Source organism: Heliangelus exortis, chromosome 12 (assembly GCF_036169615.1).
Source record: "Heliangelus exortis chromosome 12, bHelExo1.hap1, whole genome shotgun sequence".
Lineage (NCBI taxonomy): Eukaryota > Metazoa > Chordata > Aves > Apodiformes > Trochilidae > Heliangelus > Heliangelus exortis.
Window position 1 is genome coordinate 9573996 of NC_092433.1, and position 18945 is coordinate 9592940.

Here is an 18945-nt window from a genome sequence, read left to right on the forward strand (position 1 = left end):
TGTGCTCTGACAGCCCCTCTTTGCCCCACAGGTTGATGTGGGGCTTGGAGGAGCAGGGGAGAAGGGTGAGAAGGTAACGAGTGTGTCCCCCAGGATCCTGGTGATGGTGAGGTGCCCTGTGCTGTCCCACACTGGGCTCTGCTTGTGCACTGGGGTCCTCCCTGCCCAAATCAGCCCCTGCCCTGTGGAGCTGATGTGGACCATGGCTCACAGCCATGTGGGATCTGGGGATTACATGGGATCTAAGGGATACATGGAGTGATGTTCCCACCCAGTGCTGGGAGAAGGGTACCAGGATAGGATGCCCCTGTAGGGATGAGGCCTTTGAAACTCACCAGCCCCACAGAGATCCCACAGCAGTACCCCATCTCTGGGTGTTCTGCTTTTACATGCCAGCTCATGCTCAGAGAAGTTTTGGCCATGGGCTGTGCTTTGTGCTGGATGGCTCCTGGCTCAGCAGTGCTGCATGTTGCATTTTTTTCTGCCACCACTATCATAGATTCGTATAATTGGTTTGAGTTGGAAGGAACCTTAAATATCATCTGGTTCTACACCCTGCCATGATTAGGGACACCTCCCACTAGACCAGGTTGCTCAAAGCCCCATCCAACCTGTCCTTGAACTCTTCCAAGGAGGGGGCAGACACAGCTTCTCTGGGCAATGTGTTCCAGTCTCTCACTACCCCCAAAGGAGAGAATTTCTTCCTAATAAGTATCTTCCCAATAACTATCAGGCCAACCATGAGCCCAGCTGCCTATTTTTTCAGCCCATGGCTGTATTTTGAGACCTTTGCTATTATCCCACCCTTAAACTACACAGCATAGGCAGAGGTGCTAAGCACTGGCTCAGCAGAGGCGTTTATGGTGGCCTTGGGGCAGTGCCCTCTAACTGCAGTGCCCTTCCCTGGCAGGGAGACCCTGGGGACCCTGGTGAGGACGGTGCGAAGGGGGCCCGGGGCGATGCTGGCTCCCCTGGACTGCCTGGAGAGAGGGTAGGTGCCAGGTCCCTGGTGTAGGAGGTGGCAAGACAGCAAGATGGATGATGTTCTGCGGGAGAGCTGGGGGTCCTGGTGTGTGGGGGTGTGTGTGTGGAGCTCCCAGGACCCCCTCCTTCCCATCCATGGTCCTGCTGCTGAGCGTTTCTCTCTCTTACAAGGGCGTGGAGGGTCCCCGTGGTCCCCCCGGTGCACGGGTGAGTGCCCCTTCCCCACAGGGGTCTGAGTGAGGGGTCTGTGCCCTGCTTGGCTCCCTCACATTCACTTCTCTTCCCACCCCACAGGGTGACCCCGGAGACCGAGGCCTGCCGGGAGAGAAGGTGAGGGGGCTGCAGGGTGGGGTCTGCCCCATGGCACCCCTGTCCCCTCCCATAGCTCCAATCCTCTGTCCCTGCTGTCTTACAGGGGGACCGTGGCCCCCCGGGGCTGGATGGCCGCAATGGGCTGGAAGGCAAACCTGGGCCCCCAGGTCCCACCGGGCTGCGGGTGAGCATGGTCCAGGGTGGGGGCTGCAGGACAGAGAGGTGATGGAGCAGGAGGAACTGTTCCTCCAGACACCCTCTGGGTGGGGGATGCTCATGGGGGGCCCATGGCAGGGCAGTGGTGTCCCTGCTCTCACATCCTCCTTGTTTGCAGGGGGATCCAGGAAAGCAGGGGGACCCCGGTCGGGATGTAAGTACCTCTGGAGAGGGTGGGCTTGGGTTGTGCTCCTGCTGGGGACACTGTACTTGCAAGGGACTGGCATCCTGCCCCCTGCTACTTGGTCCAGGGTGGCACAATGGGACCATTCCTGGTCCCCAGCAGGGTGCTGCTGTCCCTGTCTCATCCCCTCGTCCCAGAGCTGTCTGGGTGCCCTGCAGCCCTGTGCTCCCTCCATCTCCTTTCCCCACAGGGGCTGCCTGGGCTGCGTGGGGAGCAGGGACTGCCTGGCCCTGTGGGCCCCCTGGGACCACCTGGCGCCCCTGTAAGTACCATCTGCCCTGTGCCCTGGGGACATATGGTGCCCTGTGTCCTCTGCAGTCTGTCTCAGACAGTTCCATATGCCAGGACTTGTCCTGTGCCCACCTTCCCCTTCCTGGCACCCTTGGACTGCAGGGGGGCACAGGGACCTCTGGCTCTTGGGTCACTCTGTGGTGGGGGGAGCTCTGGGGAGCTCTGTCACTGCCTCTATTTCTTCCCAGGGAAAACCTGGAGATGATGGAAAACCTGGGCTCAGTGGCAAGAACGTGAGTAAGGGGGAGCTGGGCTTGGCTCTGGGGTACTGAGGGCATAAAGGAAAGAGGGAAATGTGGTAGAGAGCCCCTGTGCTCTGAGTCATGTCCCTGGCACTGGTCCCCATCCCATGTGGTGCCTGTGCTGGGGTGGTCAAGTTGGGCACTGACTGACAGCCTGTGTCCCCAGGGAGAAGATGGGACACCAGGAGAGGATGGGAGAAAGGTAAGGAGTAGAGCCTTGGGTGGTCCCTGCATGATCCCTGCCTGGTCCCCACACACCTAATGGCTCCTCCCTGCCTGGTTCCTGGAGCATTATTTTGGGGTATGTGGATGGAGCAACATCCCTCTCATTCCTTTCCCTCCTGGTTAGGGTGACAAGGGTGACACAGGACCCCCTGGCAGAGAGGTAAGAACCTCCCCACAGAGGAGCATGGTGATGGGTACATGCCCACCCAGGGACCGACCTGGGCACCCAGGTCCTGGGGGTGACACTGCTCTCTTGGCAGGGCCACAGCGGTGCCAAGGGTGAGCAAGGGGACAGAGGTCTGCCAGGTCCCCTTGGCCCCCCTGGCCTCCCTGGCATCCCAGGGCAGGTTGGCCCCCCAGGCCAGGTGAGTAGTCCTCAAGCCCATGGTGCCACCCAGCACCAGACCCTGGGGTGCAGGCTGCCATGAGATGGACAGACCCGTGCCCACAGCTCCCTCAGGGCACTGCCCCATGCTTGTGGGTGCCAGGTGCCATTATGTTCCCCCCATGTCTTCCAGGGCTCACCAGGTGTCCGTGGTGTGGCTGGACCAAAGGTAGGTGTGCTCCTCCTGCCCCCAAGAACCCTCAAGGCAAAGGTCTGGAGGCCCCTTTGCCAGAGGTGGTGAGTCCTTGGAGGGACTCCCTGCTGCCAGGCTGGCAAGGCTGGACACTGGTGATGGAATTGGGTGCCAGGCAGCCTGGATCTGCACCCCCTTGACACCTTTGCTGTGTTTCAGGGAGACCCGGGGGAGCCTGGACTGCGAGGGGAGCCAGTGAGTACGCAGCACGGTGCCGGGAGGTGGGGTGGTGGCAACCATCGCCCCTGCCCTGGCAGCACCAGCAGTGTTAACTCTGAAACTTACTGAAAGCAGCATCAGCACTGCTCCCATCACCCACTACACCACTGCACCTCTTCTCATTCCCTCTTTCTCTGCAAACCTAGGGGCGACCTGGCAACCCTGGAGCACGCGGAGACCCTGGGACTGCAGTGGTGAGTCCCACCCAACCTGCTGGGCTGGGATGTTAGCCCTGGAGGATGGAGGATCCTCCACAGCCTCCATGATGGGAGCAGGCCAACACCCACTTTGTTTTTAATGTTTTTTGTTGCAGAACATTGAACGTAGCTTAGAAGCACTTGGCATTAAGGTACATAGTCCCCCAGCTGTGGGGTTGAGGACTGTTCCTGACACATAGCAGGAGGGGGTGACATGGGGTGCAATGGGAGATCCTGAGTCACCTGGAACAGGTTGCCAGGGCTGTGGAGTGCTGCTGTGGCTGGACTGCACTAACCCCCTGACTTATGGCTCTTTCCTGGCACCCAGATTTCATCTTTGAAGGAGCTCACAGGTGCCTACGATGGGAGCTCAGACTCCTTTCTGCCAGTGTCCGAGCGGCTGCGGGGCCAGAAGGGCAGCCGGGGGGAGCCAGGAGAGAGGGGACCTCCAGGCCGAGAGGTGAGCAGAGCTGAGCTCCATGCTGTGCCCAGACATGTGTCCTGCTCCCCACACCCAGGCTGGCTGGAGGGATGGTGTGGCCAGCTCAGCCTGGGGTGCTCATGGTGAGCTGACATCCCCCAGCACAGGGCTGGCTCTGCAACACTGTTTCACATTTTGCAGGGCTCCTTAGGCTTCCCTGGTGAGCGAGGACCCAAAGGTGACAAGGGGGACCCGGGAGCCCCTGGCCCCCAGGGCCCCATTGGCCGTGCTGTGGGTGAGCGGGGTCCTGAGGGGCTGCCTGGGCAGCCAGGGGAGCCTGGCAAACCGGGCATCCCTGGGGTACCGGGCCGGGCTGGGGAGCTGGGAGAGACTGGGCGGCCTGGTGAGAAGGTGAGTGTGTGTGGGGGCTTGGGGTGGGGGTCCTGGGGGACAGCCCTGTGACAGACACTGTGTTGTTTCCCCAGGGTGACCGGGGTGAGAAAGGTGAGCAGGTGAGCTGGGATGGGGACACGGTCCCCTCTGTCCCCCTTGTGCTGTGTACCCCTCAGGGGGATGGGCTCTCTCTGTGGAGCAGGGGGATGCCCTATGGGGACCAGGACTGGCTGTGCCAGGGGTGGCTCTGCTCCTTGGTGCCCCGATGTCCCTTCAATGCTTGACATGTTTTTCCCTTCCCCCAGGGCAGGGACGGTTTGCCGGGACCCCCGGGGCCCGCAGGGCCCAAGGTAGGTGATGGCTGCTGCTGGGGACTGTCCCCAGGGTGTGCCAGCTTGCACCTGCAGGGGTGAATGGCCATGTCCAGTCCCCTAGCATGGGGGCTCAGGGAGGACTGTGCCTCTGGGGGACCACCCTGAGGTCCCCTGGGTGCCAACCCTGACTGCACCCTGCCTGCAGGCAGACGTGGTGGAGGGCAGCCTGATGGGCTTCCCGGGAGAGCGTGGCCCCATCGGACCCAAAGGAGCAAAGGTACGTGGCTGGGCAGAAAGGAGCAGTGTAGCCAAAGTGACTGACTAAGGGACAATACTATGAGCTGGGCTGGGACAGTGGCAGGACAGTCATCCCTGGGAGGGACAGAGGGGGCTGATGGCATCTGTCTTCTCCACAACGCAGGGTGAGCCAGGAGCCGAGGGCGAACGGGGACCAAAAGGAGATAAGGTCTGCGGTCGTAAGTCTCTTACTGCCAGCAGGGTAGCCCCATGGAGCAAAGTCCCAGGCAGGGACGCTGCTGCGTGTCAGCAGGCTCTGAGGGGAATGAGAATGTCCCTGCCTCTCTTATGACCCTGTGCCTGTCCCCACTGCAGGGTGAGGGTGGTCAGCGGGGTGAGCGCGGGGAGCCTGGCGAGAAGGGCAGAGAGGGTGTCCCGGTGAGTACTGGCACTGTCCCCCAGCCTGGCTTTGGCTCCAGACCCCTGCCTGGCACTGATGCCATCCTCATCCCCACCTCTTGCTCCAGGGTCTGCCGGGTGAGCGAGGGCTGACCGGGCCCGAGGGGAAGCCGGTGAGTGGGGACATGGTGGGGGGATGTGGGGTGTGATGTGGGGACAGGTCCTGTGGTCCTACACCAGCGGGAGCCTTCACATCACCTCCTTCACTTCCATGCAAGACCCATAGGGCTGTAGGGGACCTCCTGTTTCCCTCTGTAAGTACCCATGTAGTTGGGTACCACACACTGGGAACAGGGAGCATCCCGGGGGAGCAGGCAGGGCTCTGACGTGTTTCTTTGCAGGGTGTGCCAGGCTTCCCCGGCGTGCTGGGACGCCCGGTAGGTCTCTGTGTCCACTCCTTGTCTCTGTGTCCACCCCTTGTCTCTGTGTCCTCCCTGTGTCCCCTCCATGTCACATTGTCCTCAGCACACAGTCAGGGCCACTCTGTTACCTGGATGGGTGCTTGACCCCAGGTGTCTCACAAGGAGCTGGCCAGGCTTGTCCTCACCTGGTGTGGGTGCTTACTAGAGCTGCTGGCACTGTCTGGGTCTACTCTCCCAGGGGTGCTCTCCATGCACCCACCAGGGAAACCCCATCCCTGCAGTGACCACATCTCTTCCTCCCTTCAGGGCAACCAGGGAGACCCAGGACCCCCAGGACCTCCGGTAAGGGGTGCCCCCTTGCCAGGTGCAGGGGACTGTCATGCAAGGAGGGTGTCAGCCAGGGTGGGCATCCCTTCTAGGAGCAGGGGTGGGATAGCAATGCTGGGACCACACTGCTCCTTTGTCCTGTCCTGTGCCACCAGCAAGCACCACCCCAGCATAATGTTCCCTTGTCCCCTGCAGGGCAGTGCTGGCCCACCAGGGATCCAGGGCCCATCTGGGACCAAGGTATGACACCGGTACTGCCATCGTCACATCCAACTTGGCAGAGGAGAGCGGTGCCTTGCCAGATTTGGGAGGTGGAGGGAGGGACACATTTTGGGACACTTTGGGCTGGAGGGAGGGGTGTTTTAGGTTGGTCTCTTTCCTGGATCAGCCCTGTGGCAGGGGCAGGGGCGTGGCTGTGACCACAGTGATGGGTGGGTTGTGGCATTTGGACTGACACAGGTGCTCTTTTCTCAGGGTGATCCAGGGGAACCTGGCTCTGGAATCCGGGTGAGCACCCATGTCCTTCTGTCAGCACCTACCTGGCCCCCTCTCAAACCATCCAGACCCTCCAAAGCCAGGGGACCCACTTGCCATCCATGTACCATCCTCTGGGGGCAGCTGAGGTCCCAGCTGTGCCAGGGCAGTGCATCAGTGTCCCCTCTCTGATGTGGCTGTTTCCATTGCAGGGTTTGCCTGGTCCCCAGGGCAGCATGGGGCTGCCTGGACCTCCCGGGCCCCCTGGCCCAGGGGTAGGTGTCTGCAAAACCCCCCCACCTGCTTTCTGGCTGTTCCTGGTGCCCAGGATAACACTTGATTTGTCCTTGTGTCTCCTTTACAGGGCCCACCGGGTGTCCCTGGGATGCCAGGACAAGTGGTGAGTGTGTCACCTCTCTGACCTCACTGCCATCCATCTGGGTGCTTGGGGGTGCTTAGGGGGGCTGTGGGACTGCCCCCCATGCCCCAGCCCCACTCTTACCTCCCGCAGGGGGAGAGTGGGAAGCCGGGTGTGCCGGGCAGGGACGGTGTGCCAGGGAAGGACGGCGAGGCAGGGATGCCTGGGAAGATGGTATGGTGCTGCTCATCTTGTCCCCTTCCAGCAGGACCCCCGCGGGGCTCAGCCCGGGGGGTCTGCAGCTGAGGCTGAGGGCTGTTCTGCTTATGCCAGGGTGTGCCAGGACCTTCGGGCCCTGCTGGTCCCAAAGGAGAACCAGGGGATGCTGGACCCCCAGGGCAGGTGAGTGCAGAGCTTTCCTGGGAGAAATCCCAGTGTTCCCACGCTGGGATGAGGAGGAGCATCCCTGTGCAAGCCCTTCTCACATGCCCTTCTTTCCCCTGCATCCCAGGGCATTGCTGGCCCTCCTGGCACCAAAGGCGAGAAGGTGAGGAGTCAGGGTGTGGGGTGGGGCTGCTGAAGCCCCCAGGGTGGGCAGAAGTTCACTGTGGGCATGTCTGAGCACCCCTGTGTTGCTGCAGGGAGAGCCAGCGCTGCTGGAGGGTGTGCTGCTTGGAGAACCAGTGAGTTGGCCCCATTAACTTTGTCCCCTTTATTAATCTTGTCATCTCCTGTCCCCTCTCCATGCCTTCTGGGGACTGAACCAGCTCTGTGGCTGCCCCCCTCCCCTAACACCACTCTTCCCCTGGCAGGGCTCCAAGGGTGACAGAGGTTTGCCTGGCCCCAAGGGTGAGAAGGTGAGTGCTGCCCTGGAGGGGCTGGTTTGGAAGGGGTCATGGGGACTCTGGATTCCCCAGCTGTGTGCCCATGGCTGTGGGGTTCTGGCTGCAATGGCTCCCTCTGCACATCATCTCCCAACCCTGCTTTTTGCTTGTTTCCCCCTGCTAGGGTGAGCCAGGAAGATTCGGGGAGCCAGGAGATCCTGGGGAAGATGTGAGTAGGAGGCACAGAGGCCAGGAGATGGGTGCTGGGGGCAGCAGATGCTGTGAGGGGGAGGGACCTTTGCCCTCACCACCTATCACCCAGTCCTTCCTGATGTCTTCTTGTCTTTGCAGGGAGCCAAGGGGTCCTCCGGAGCCAAAGGGGAGAAGGTAATTGTGCCCAGGTCCCAGGGATGTTCCCCTGCCCTGTGAGGCTGCTCCAGGTGGCACGATGCCCCCAGCCCCCCTGTGTCTGCCGGCCAGGGGACACACTGTGTGCTCTGCCACTATGCAGGGATCTCCAGGTGTTGGTGTGCAGGGACCACCAGGACAGAATGGGCCTCCAGGCTTGAAGGTAACCCCTGTCCCTGTGTCACCCAGGCTCTCACTTTGTCCCCAATGCCCAGGTGCTGGCCTGGCTTGGCAGCCTGAGAGAGAAGCACGTTTCTGTCCCTGGGACTCACCTTTTTTCTACATACTCCAGGGTGACATTGGCTTGCCAGGACCCCCAGGACCCCCAGGCTTAGCAGGCATTGCTGGAACACCAGGACAGCCTGGGCTGAGAGGGGACAATGGGCAGCCTGGCCCTCCAGGTGCCCCAGGAGAGAGGGTAAAGGCTATGGCTAGCACTCACCCATGCTGGTCTGGGTGACCCCAAACCCTCAGGCAGTGTCAGTGGGCTCACTGAAAGCCCCACCAGCTCCCAGACATGGTCTCTGCCTGCTCACCAGTGTTTTCCTGCCAGGGTTTGCTTGGCTTTCCCGGGAGAGATGGCACCCCTGGACCACCAGGACCTGCTGGACCCCCAGGGCCAGCTGTGAGTATGGGGCTTCAGTGCTGCAGTGTCCCTGAGGGGTGCAGGCTCTGCCCTGGCTCAGGGCAGGGTGATGGGGACCCACCCTGCACCTTCCCAACCCCAGCCTCTAGGTCTGAGGGTTGCTGGGGGCTCCAGCATGGGGCAGGTGCTGCTGTTAGAGTCCCAGGGAAGCTTTGTAGGGTGCCTGGCATCACCCATGGCTTGTTCACTCCTCTCCTTTCTTTTAGGGCATACAAGGAGCCTCTGGCCTGAAGGGTGACAAGGTAGGACAATGGTAGCCCTACAGCATGAGTTATGGGGCCACTTCCATCAAGGGGTGTCCCTGCTGCAGCCACCCCTTGGGTAATGCTGAAGCCACCCCTGATGGTGACACATGGGAACCTGCTCTTTGCCAAGCAACCAGGGCAGTGGGGGATCCACAGAGTGTCCCCTGGCATGTTGGGGGTCATGGCATGGCTGGAAATAGTAGTGGGACAGCAAGGACAGGGACAAGCTCTTGCCTTCCCCTGGCAGGGTGCTCCAGGAGCTGGGCTTCCAGGAGCCAGAGGTGAGCGTGGAGACCCAGGGCCACGGGTAGGTACTGCTATGGGCCCCCTCTGTCCCCACCACCAGGGATAAGAAATCCCATGGTACCAGCCCTAAGGGGACGGGGAGCCAGTGCTGCATCAGTCCCCAGGATGGGGTGACACTTGGGGTGCTTCCATCTCAGGCGCCCTTTTCCCATCTCTCATCTCACAGGGTGAAGATGGGCGCCCAGGGCCAGAAGGAGATCGTGGGCCAGCGGTAAATAACCCCCCCCTTCCCCAGCTGCACCCCCAGCTGGGACCCCTCCCTGACCACCCCTCTCCTCTCTCCCACAGGGTATGCCTGGGAACAGGGGGGAACGTGGGGACAAGGTAAAGGACCCTGGGGGTTGGGGGCCCAGGAGGGGCAAACAATGCACCCCCAGGGACTGGGATCTCCGGGGAGGTGCTGCCCATTCCCCACTGTGCACCCTTGCATCATCTCATCATCTCACTTTCTTCTCAGGGAGACACTGGGGCTCCAGGGCCCAAAGGAGACAAGGTGAGTCTTCAGGATGGGGGGCAGTGGGAGGGAGGGCATCAGCACTGGCCCTCCTGCTCACTCCCATCCTTTGGGTGTGCAGGGTGATACCATGGTGCTGGAGGGGCCAGCTGGAGCACGAGGCAGCAAGGGTGAGCCGGTAAGAGACATCCTCATTGTCCAGGTCACCCTCTGTATCATCCCTCTTGTCCTGACAGGCAGGAGCTCTCCTGTGCATCTCCCTCCCCCAGGCTCTGCCTGCCCTGCTTCTGGCACAGGGCAACTGCCAACCCTGTGGGTTTGATCCTGGACCCCCTCTCCCAAGTCGCACAGGATAGTCCCTTCCAGAAAAACCAGGGGGGTTTATTGCTGCCAAGGGACCCTCCTTCATAGAGCATGTTGTCCCCTCTCCTTCTGCCACCCCATGGACCCCTGTGACTCTGCCCCAGGGAATCTGTCCTTCCATACCCAAGGTACATCTGGGTGTCTCCCCATCCCCTGACTCCTCCCTCTGTTTCCCCCTTTGCAGGGAGATCGTGGCCTAAAGGGCATGGAAGGGGAAAAAGGGGACAAGGGGGAGCAGGGCATGCCTGGAGAGAAGGTATGGAGCTAGGGGAACTTCTGTGGAGCTGGGGGGTGCTGAGGTAGACACCACAGGGGGCTCCAGACAGGGTGATGGGCAGAGGCACCAGGGCAGGGTGGTATCCCTGTGTGCTGGTGCTTGTGGGCACCTTGGCATGGTGCTTGGCCTCCACAGCAAGTGGGGCTGCTAGAGCTGGTCACCATGGCCATACTGTGGCTGTACCATGACCAGAGCTCTCCCTCCTCCTCTGTACTGATCTGGGTTTCTGCTTGCAGGGGATGAGGGGTGAGCAAGGCGAGAAGGGCTCCGTTGGCTTCCCTGGGGCACGCGGCCCCGGCGGGCAAAAGGTAAGGAGCTGGGCACCCCCCGAGGGGGTGCTGATGGGCTGCTGGGGGCACAATCCCCTTTGTCTGCCCTAACTGATGCCTTTGCCTTCTCCAGGGAGAGGTTGGAGTGCCAGGAGAGCCTGGTGAGCCGGTGAGGAGCCACGTCTCAGTGCCACTGCCACCCCATCATGGGGCAGGAGCAGACCCCTCATGCTCTGTGTTCTCCTGTAGGGCCAGCCTGGCCGTGATGGGATCCCTGGAGCCCGGGGAGAGAAAGGGGACCTGGGACCCCTGGGCATGCGAGGTCCTAAGGTGGGTTGGCCCCTCTGTCTGCCTGTGCTCTCCCAGCCAGGGCACCAGCTCAGCAGGGCTCTGACTCCTCTCCTCATCCCCACAGGGTGACCGAGGCACAAAAGGTGCCTGTGGCCTCGATGGGGACAAGGGTGAGAAGGTGAGTGGGAGCCCATGGGGTGCCACGGGAGCCCATGGGGTGCCACAGGAGCCCTGATGGTGCCTGGAGGCTGTGGCCCTTTGGATCCCCTCTGCCAGCCAGAGGGAGCAAAGAGATGCTGAGGCTGGAACTCAGCCCCATGACAGGGGCACAGGGTCTCCTGCTCTGCCTGCAGCCCTTGGGTGAGCATCGAGGGCTGCAGGACTGACCACCCTGCCTCTCTCCTGCCTTGCTGTAGGGAGAGCCAGGGATCCCAGGGCGCTCAGGGCTGCCGGGGAGGAAGGGTGAGCCGGTAAGTACCGTGATGTTGCCAGGGACAGATGGGGTGGCTGGTGGCTGATGGATGTCTGCTTTGTCTCTCAGGGAGAGCTGGGTCTGTCAGGACCACCGGGCATCCCTGGGAAGGAGGGGCTCATGGGACCCAAGGTAGGTCAAGGCTGTGCCAGGAAAAGCCATGCTGGCACTTCAGCTGCCTGTCCCCTGCTGTCTGTCCCCTGCTGTCTGTCCCCTGCTGCCTGCCTCTTCCTCTTCACAGGGCGACCGGGGATTCGATGGGCAGCAGGGAGCCAAAGGAGACCAGGGGGAGAAGGGAGACCGGGTGAGCAGGCTGGAAAGGGACAGCATGCATTGCACTGCCTTGCTTTTATCAGGATCCAGACCTGGTCTGAAGCACATCAGAGCCTGATGTTCCCATGCAGCGCTGCTCCAAATTATGTTACTATAAATGACAACAAATCTCTGCTCTTAGCAAAAAGGCACTGGTGCTGGTGCTTCAGGCTTGCCCATGGCACCTGCACGGGGCCCAGAGGCTCTGACACCCCCAGCCTCACCCTCTGCTCTCCCACAGGGTGCCCCAGGCATTATTGGTGTCCCTGGTCCCCGGGGCAGTGATGGTTCTCCTGGCCCTCCTGGGCCCCCAGGGAATGTTGGCCCTCGAGGTCCTGAGGGCATGCAGGGCCAGAAGGTGAGTCCCCTCCCTGGGTGTCCCTGTTCCCAGAGTGGGTGAGAGTTTGGGGATATCAAGAGCTGTGTTCCAGCTCTGTCCCTACCCTGCCAACTTGTTGGCTTTGGGGTCCTCCCTTGTGTCTCTCTGCCTAGAGATTGGAGTCTGGGGGTTTGGAAAACTTCTTGTCCTAGGCTGGGCTGGACCCCTCCCTGTCCCCATCCTCACCTGTGCAGGTGTTCGTGGAGTACAGGGATGGAGGAAGCAGCACATCCACGGCACTGAGGAGGGCAGAGAGGCTCTAGAGCTGCCAGCCTGGCCCTTACCATGTGTTCTCCTTTTCAGGGGGAGAGAGGCCCCCCTGGACAGTCAGTGCTGGGGGCCCCTGGTGTGCCTGGCAACCCTGGTGAGAGAGGAGAGCAGGTGGGTGAGTGGGTCCCCTGCCATGGGTGGAAGAGCTGCAGCCAGGTCCAGCTTCCCACCTCCCCTCTGCTTGTCCTTAGGGCAACCCTGGCACCCAGGGTCTCCGTGGGGAAAAGGGGGAGCCAGGCATGACGGTAAGGAGATGAGAGGGATCCAGCATGTGCTCAGGGTATTTGGGTCACCAGGGTGGGATGAGGGGCTGGATCCATCCCACAGCCATTGGTGGAGGGGCTTCCCCCACCTCTGGGCTCTGCTCTGGCACTGGGGCCTGGAAAAAGGTTTTTTCCTCCCCTCTGACTGCACCATCCCCTGTTGTGATGTGGGTCCTTTGCTGCTCTGTGTGGCCGGCAGGAGGAGGAGATCCGTGCCTTTGTCAGACAGGAGATGAGCCAGCACTGTGGTGAGTACCCTCACTGCACTGCCCAGGGCTGGGGGTCTGTTCCCTGCTGTCCCTCACCCCCTACCCCATCTCTCCCACAGCCTGCGGTGGCCACTTCCCACGGCACCTGGATTCACGTGAGCACTCAGGTTGCAGCTCTCCCTTCCTACCCCCTTGACCCACACCAAAGGGGTCCCACCACCCATGTGTGCCACTGGTTCTGGGGGGAGTGCAGGGAGGGTAGAGGTGTCTGGGATACACCCTCAGTCAGGGCTGGCATCCGTATGGGACCATGCACAGGGAGGAGGGGAGGTTCATGGCAGAACTGATGGCACAGCAGGGATCCCCGGGGGCAGCCAGCTTGGGATGATGACAATGGGGTCTGGATGCTGCCAGGGTCAAGAAGGGACCATGGGGACTGCACCCCATCCATACATGGGTGCTGGGGAATGGGGCAGGAGGGCCAGGGTTGCTGGAGGTTGAGGGTGGGCTGGAGGAGTGGGATAGATGTATGGTGAAAAGGAGTGGTCTGGGATGAGGTGTGTGCTTTCTCTCCAAGGAGGCTGGGGGGCTCAGGCAAGGAGCAGCCTTCAGTCTGCCCAGGGAGGAGGAAGAATTGTCCGCCAAGAGAGGGAGCGTGGCCAAACAGGTGATGGAGAGCCCAGAGGACTCATCTGTCCTCCTGGGCACGTGTGCCTCCCCATCCCCATCCTGCTGGGCTCCTCCCTGATGCCTGCACTGTGTCCTTCCCCTCTCAGGGCTCTTCCCTACCCAGCCACTCCCTGCTGTAAGTGCTCAGGCTGTCCCTGTGCTCAAGTTGTTGCACACCGAGGAAGAGGAGGGTGAGTGCCATCCCTGTTCCTCTTTTCCCAGGTTGTACCCCTGCCTTCTGTTCATGGGCACTCATACATCAGTGGCTGTGCTGCTGATCCCAGAATCATTTAATTAATGAGTGTGGAGAGGAGAGGGCAGCAGGGAGTGTGGGTGCATGTGTGTGTGCAAATGCAGATGTGCACAGGTGTGTGCAGTGTGTGCAGAGCCAGGGCCAGGGCTGGGAGATGAAGGATGTCAGGGATGGAGTGGAGGAAGGGGGCTGCTCACTCCTGTCACTGTCTCCCAGGGCAGGACAGGCGGGTCATGCTTGACACAGATGACCTCGAGTACGACAGCTTGTATGAGGAGGATGACTATGATGAGGTCCCGGAGATGGACAGCTCGGAGCAGCCCTCAATGGGTGGTGAGCTTCCCTGTGCCTGTCTGGCACCAAGTATGGAGCCACTAGGGGTGATGGTGGGGTCTACTAAGGCTTTGCTGGGGTGATGCCCTCACATCCTGCCTGGCAGTATGTCCCCACAGCCTCTGGCTAGTGGGATTTGGGATTTGAAGCCCTCCTGCTGGCACCCAGCACTGTACCACACGCACCATGCAACCCTGTGCTCTGTTCCCCCTTGCCGAAGCTGCCACCAGCAGCGATGAGGGGTTTGCCGGGCCACTGAGACCTGCTGCCCCTGGCAGGTTTTCTGTGCTCCTGGACATGAGGCACAGGGGGGGATCCCAAAGCCCCCAGAAGAGCAGGGAATCCCCCGCAGGAGCATGCAAAATTTCTCCCATATCCTCCTAAGGAATGCTGGAACCGTTGCATCCCCATGCCACCCGCGTCTTGGCTTTTGTAGGGAGCTGCCCCTCGGTGAGGGTTTGCCCAGAGCAGCCTCTCCTGCCCACACTGTTAGCGCACTGTTAGTGCTCAGACAGGGCACAAGATGGCCGGGCAGCCTCCCTCACCGGCGTGCTGCCTGATCCTGCCTGTCCTCACCATCGCTGTCTGACCCCGCAGATGAGTTCTGCACCCTGCCTCTGGACGAGGGGGACTGCCAGCGCTACACGCTGCGGTGGTACTACAACCAAAGAGTCACCGAGTGCCGACCCTTCGTCTACAGCGGCTGCCGGGGCAACCTCAACCGCTTCGACAGCAGGGAGGAGTGCGAGCTGCACTGCGGGCAGCGCCCGGGGGCAGGTGGGCACGGCGTGGTCCGGCACCATCCCTGCCCGGTGCCACGGTGCAGAGCCGGGGGGACGATGCTGGTCTCCCACCTCGGCTCTAACACTGCCTCGCTTCTCTCCGCAGATGCCCGCGGTGCGGCTGGCAGCGATGCGGGGGGGCAGCCGAAGGCGTAGGTGCGGGCGCCGTCCGGGCAGGCAGGGTGATGGCTGCTGCTCTGCCTGGGGTCGGGCTGCCCCGGGTGGCGGGGGTCGAGTGCCCACCAGCCCCCAGCAGGAACCTGGTGCTATCTCTAACGTGTATTTTTGCTGCTCATGGGTTTTTCCTTTCGTATCACTTTTATTACCCGTTAAGGTGAAATTTACATAAAATAGGAATCCACCCTGCTCTAAGGCTCTCAAGCCCCTTTCCCACCCAGAGGTTTCCTGGGCTGTTTCCAGTTTGATTTTTAACTTATTTGCTGCCAAAGGGGTGGCTCTTTGCCCTGTGCCCCCTCTCTAGCTGCCCAGGATTGGTGCTGGGACTTGGAGTGGCTGGACTCCCCTTCCCTCATTTAATATCCTTGTCTCCTTCCCTGCCACCTCTCCGAATCCCTCAAACCCCACACTGCTCACCTTTCCTCGCTGGGTGAGGCTGCCCACTTCCCTGGGCCAGGTGCTGCTGCCTCACCCAAACCCTGCAAGCTGCTCCATCTGAATAAATTTCACCTTAACCTCAACCAGGACCTTGTTCCACTTGTGCAGCTGTGACATTTGGCAAAGACCTGTGGGAGGGCAGGGGCTTTCTCCATGCACCACCCCCAGCTCACATGCCTGCCAGCTGCACATCTGTCGTCAATCTGGGGGTGCTTGCCTGCACCCCCCAGCCTGCTGGGGAAACCCTAATGATGGTGCTGTGTTAGAGGAGGTTCCTGCTCTCCTATGCTCGCTCTCAACAGCTCCGTGGAAGCAATGATAGCTCCCAGGGGCCTACAGACCCTGCCTGCCACCAGACCCAGGGCCAAGTGGGGATGTTCCCCCCACTGCCTCAGGGCCTGGGGGGCTAACAGGCTGCCAGGTGGGCTTTGTGACTCCTATATGTTCTGCTGCTCTCTGTGTATATCTGTATACAGCAAATGTATATCTGTACCAGCGGGGGAGGGGGCTGTGATATTAAAGCTGTGCTCATGGGGAGATGCTCTGCTTCTCAGTGCGTCACCAGAGGTGCCTGTGGGGTCTGTCTAGAGCCAGGTCTGGAGCAAAATGTTTCTCCCCTTGCCCACCCCAGCTGGGATGCCCTTTCCAGCTGCACACTGCTGGCAGTGCTGGCTGGGGGCCCTCACCCCCCAGGGACCCCTATGTCTCATCCCCATGCCTGGCATGTGCCAGGCTGATGCAAGCTGGGCCGTGACCCCCCAGCTGGGCCATGATGTGTCAGCACGTGGGGCTGTGTGTTGCACTGGGTGAATCAGTGCCAACAGCTAATTTTGGCTGCTGAGAGTAAGTTTCTGGATGTCCCTGGGAGAAGGAACAGAGCTGATGTTATTTCCTCTCCCTAGCCTGGGATGGGTCACCCTGTGGTCACAGGGGTGAGCAAGACCCCTAGTGTTCTGAGCACAAACCACGGGCACCCTGACTACTCATCCTGGCAAGACCTTCATGCTGAGCACTCACCAACTCATCTCACATAGGTGACTGCCCAGCCTGAGAGCCCCTTGGTCCTCCCACAGCCACTAAGGAGGGAAATTTGGGGCAAAACCCTCCCTCTGTATGGGGCTCACCCCTCAACAGCACTAAGTTTGTTCCTCAGTGTGGTCAGGCAGCAGAGGAGCAGGGTCAGTCTTGACTGGTGAAAATGGGCTGCAAACCAGTGGTATTCCCTGGCTTGGTAGTGCAGGTGATCTGCAAACCAGTGGTGTCCCAGTTAGATTGTGTGAAGGTGAGCTGCGAACCAGTGGTGTCCTGGTTTGACTGGTGCAGCTGGCTGCAAACCAGGGGCCCAAGAAGCACTCTGGGGCTGGCACAGTGAGGAAATGGTATCTCCAGATACATCCCCCAGCTGGCCAGGGCCAGGGAGCCCATCAGGACAACAGCACCAAACCAGCAGTAGGAGATGTCCCGGAGCCTTGTGTGGCACGGGGCCAGGGGTCTGGCACTCAAGGACCGTGCCAGCGACACTGGTCAGCAGGGATATGCATGTGCATTTTTTCCATTCCTTAAGTAATTAAGCAAGGATGTCAGGAGCAGGAAGGCTCAATTAGATGGATAAAAACCATCTTGCCTGTCAGATGTGAAATAATTATGCCTGAGCTGCCCCGGGTTCCTGGAATGCCCTCCAAAAACAACTCATGGAACGGAGGGGGCAAATGCCCACCCACAGCCCAGGATGATTTCATCTGCTATTAGGCAAAATGTATTAATAACATCGTGTGTTCCCCCCGCCTGTCACCGTCACCCCCTCTGTGGGTCGGAGGTGGAGCTGGGGGCAGGATAAGAGCCTGGGCTCAGCGAGGAGCAGGGCAAACCCCCAGCTCGTGGTCCCCGCTTCTTGGGATCATTGCCTGGACATCTGGGGGACAAGGACCTTCTGGAAATGGTAAGGCTGCAGCCTTCGGTGGTGCTTTCCATAGGGCAGTTAGCTGGGAAAGGGGTTACAGGGGGTTGGATGCTTTTCATTACCTCTCACCAGTGAGTTGAAACCTCACCCACTGCCGGCCCTGGTACTTTCCAAAGGGTTTCACCCTGGAGAGGGATTGCAGGATTTCATCGCTCTCCTTCCAGCTGAGCAAACTCCGCTGCATGACTGATTTTGGAGGAGAGGTGGACACACAGCAGGGCCTGTGCAGAGGTGTCCCGACACCTGTGCTGACCCACACCGGGGCAGAGGAAGATGCTGAGGCTCCGCATAGTTCAGTGCATAGGGCCAGTTTGATGCCCTTGTCACTCTGACCTAATGTCTATTTTAGGCTGAGTGGCTTGTGTCCCTCCCCGTGGGGTGGCTTTTGTCCCAGAGAGCCCAGCAGCTGTCCCCAGGGAAGGCGTGGGAGGAGGAAAGCCTGCCTGGCCCTGAAACCTCTGGCACATCATGCTTCCCTGGCCAAAGGGCAGGTCTGGGCTGGGGAGCAGCCAGAACCCCCACGCTGACACCCACTCAAGTGGAATTGTGTCTTCCCCTGGGTGGCAAAGGGCTGGAGGGTGTCAAATGGAGGGGACAGTCAGCAGCTGCAGGAAAGGACAGGGACACCAGATGATTTGGTTCCCATATCCTCTCCATCCTCCCCAAAACTTCCTCCTTAATGAAAAAAAAGTTAAAATCAGAGTAGAAAACTTACAGGCTCCCCAAAATCCCCCAGTGCTGGACATGGCCACCTGGTGTGGGGAGTGAGGGGGTCTGCGTGTGGAACCCCAGTGGGTGCTCTGTGGGGCCATGGCAGCATGGCAGGAAGAAGGTTCTTGGCACTGACTGCATGTTCCCTGCAGATGCTCCTGGCCACACTGCACTGCAGGACCTTGCTCGCCTTCCTGGTGGTCCTTGGAATGCCAGCAAGAGCCCAGAAGGAGCTGAGATACAGGCAGCTCCCATTGGCCTTCCAAGATGTGGATGGAGGCAAGCTGATGAGGCAGGAAACCACGGGGGTTAAAAGGATGTTGCCGGGTCTCCCTGAAATGAGGAAGGGTGACCATGGCTCTGGAGAAGGATCTCATCTGGACAAAGACAGCCTGCAGCTGCTGGAGGGGTCAGCAAGAAAAGTGTTTCCCTTGCTGATGAGCTCAGCCACCCAGAGACCTGCTCCTGGAAAAACAGTGAGAAAGGTGTCCCTGTCACTTGATGTCCCCATACACGTACTGAAAGTGCTCCTCGACCTGGCCAGAGAGAAGGAGCTGCAGGCCAAGGCAGCTGCCAACGCCGAGCTGATGGCCCGCCTTGGGCGCAGGAGATAAACCTCCCCGGATGGGACAGGGATGGGGAGGACAATGGGTCTGTGTGGGGCACGGGCAGAGGGGAGCACAGAATGGCATCCATGTGCCCATGGGGGACTGCAGACATGGCACCTCATCCCTCCCCTGGTCCAGGCATTCATGGCAAGAGCAGCAGCTACGTGAGGATTTGGTTTAGTAACCATCATCTGAGCACCAGCAGAAAAGCTCCAGCTGGGTTTGCCTTCACC

General features: G+C 60.5%; 2 protein-coding genes across 2 annotated transcripts in view; both read left to right on the plus strand.

Moving 5' to 3' along the window:
* The window catches only part of COL7A1 (collagen type VII alpha 1 chain), a 29896-nt gene extending 13928 nt beyond the window's left edge, over positions 1–15968 (plus strand). Inside the window, exons 57-119 of the mRNA XM_071755946.1 lie at positions 32–73; positions 911–991; positions 1156–1191; positions 1279–1314; positions 1400–1480; positions 1631–1666; positions 1887–1958; positions 2176–2220; positions 2396–2431; positions 2579–2614; positions 2715–2819; positions 2973–3008; positions 3192–3227; positions 3398–3445; positions 3565–3600; positions 3777–3908; positions 4071–4280; positions 4355–4381; positions 4568–4612; positions 4782–4853; positions 4998–5042; positions 5189–5251; positions 5341–5385; positions 5614–5649; positions 5941–5976; positions 6157–6201; positions 6436–6468; positions 6648–6710; positions 6800–6835; positions 6947–7027; positions 7127–7195; positions 7305–7340; positions 7435–7476; positions 7606–7650; positions 7802–7846; positions 7969–8004; positions 8129–8188; positions 8318–8443; positions 8579–8650; positions 8878–8913; positions 9164–9223; positions 9389–9433; positions 9511–9546; positions 9680–9715; positions 9798–9854; positions 10224–10295; positions 10553–10624; positions 10719–10754; positions 10835–10915; positions 11001–11054; positions 11293–11346; positions 11418–11480; positions 11590–11652; positions 11902–12018; positions 12343–12420; positions 12501–12554; positions 12772–12820; positions 12901–12948; positions 13359–13448; positions 13558–13641; positions 13920–14036; positions 14634–14813; positions 14925–15968. Of these exons, the coding sequence (XP_071612047.1) occupies positions 32–73; positions 911–991; positions 1156–1191; positions 1279–1314; positions 1400–1480; positions 1631–1666; positions 1887–1958; positions 2176–2220; positions 2396–2431; positions 2579–2614; positions 2715–2819; positions 2973–3008; positions 3192–3227; positions 3398–3445; positions 3565–3600; positions 3777–3908; positions 4071–4280; positions 4355–4381; positions 4568–4612; positions 4782–4853; positions 4998–5042; positions 5189–5251; positions 5341–5385; positions 5614–5649; positions 5941–5976; positions 6157–6201; positions 6436–6468; positions 6648–6710; positions 6800–6835; positions 6947–7027; positions 7127–7195; positions 7305–7340; positions 7435–7476; positions 7606–7650; positions 7802–7846; positions 7969–8004; positions 8129–8188; positions 8318–8443; positions 8579–8650; positions 8878–8913; positions 9164–9223; positions 9389–9433; positions 9511–9546; positions 9680–9715; positions 9798–9854; positions 10224–10295; positions 10553–10624; positions 10719–10754; positions 10835–10915; positions 11001–11054; positions 11293–11346; positions 11418–11480; positions 11590–11652; positions 11902–12018; positions 12343–12420; positions 12501–12554; positions 12772–12820; positions 12901–12948; positions 13359–13448; positions 13558–13641; positions 13920–14036; positions 14634–14813; positions 14925–14974 (3894 nt within the window). The 3' untranslated portion in view covers positions 14975–15968. The remainder of the gene's footprint in view (positions 1–31; positions 74–910; positions 992–1155; positions 1192–1278; positions 1315–1399; positions 1481–1630; positions 1667–1886; positions 1959–2175; positions 2221–2395; positions 2432–2578; positions 2615–2714; positions 2820–2972; positions 3009–3191; positions 3228–3397; positions 3446–3564; positions 3601–3776; positions 3909–4070; positions 4281–4354; positions 4382–4567; positions 4613–4781; positions 4854–4997; positions 5043–5188; positions 5252–5340; positions 5386–5613; positions 5650–5940; positions 5977–6156; positions 6202–6435; positions 6469–6647; positions 6711–6799; positions 6836–6946; positions 7028–7126; positions 7196–7304; positions 7341–7434; positions 7477–7605; positions 7651–7801; positions 7847–7968; positions 8005–8128; positions 8189–8317; positions 8444–8578; positions 8651–8877; positions 8914–9163; positions 9224–9388; positions 9434–9510; positions 9547–9679; positions 9716–9797; positions 9855–10223; positions 10296–10552; positions 10625–10718; positions 10755–10834; positions 10916–11000; positions 11055–11292; positions 11347–11417; positions 11481–11589; positions 11653–11901; positions 12019–12342; positions 12421–12500; positions 12555–12771; positions 12821–12900; positions 12949–13358; positions 13449–13557; positions 13642–13919; positions 14037–14633; positions 14814–14924) is intronic.
* Positions 15969–18211: 2243 nt separating this feature from the next.
* On the plus strand, positions 18212–18718 carry UCN2 (urocortin 2). The gene has a single exon (XM_071756447.1). The coding sequence runs from the start codon at positions 18212–18214 to the stop codon at positions 18716–18718; it is 507 nt and encodes a 168-aa protein (XP_071612548.1).
* Positions 18719–18945: the final 227 nt, after the last annotated feature.

What these genes read in the sequence shown, in the direction of transcription:
- UCN2 (XM_071756447.1), top strand. Translation starts at nt 18,212, where the DNA reads ATGGCAGGAAGAAGGTTCTTGGCACTGACTGCATGTTCCCTGCAGATG.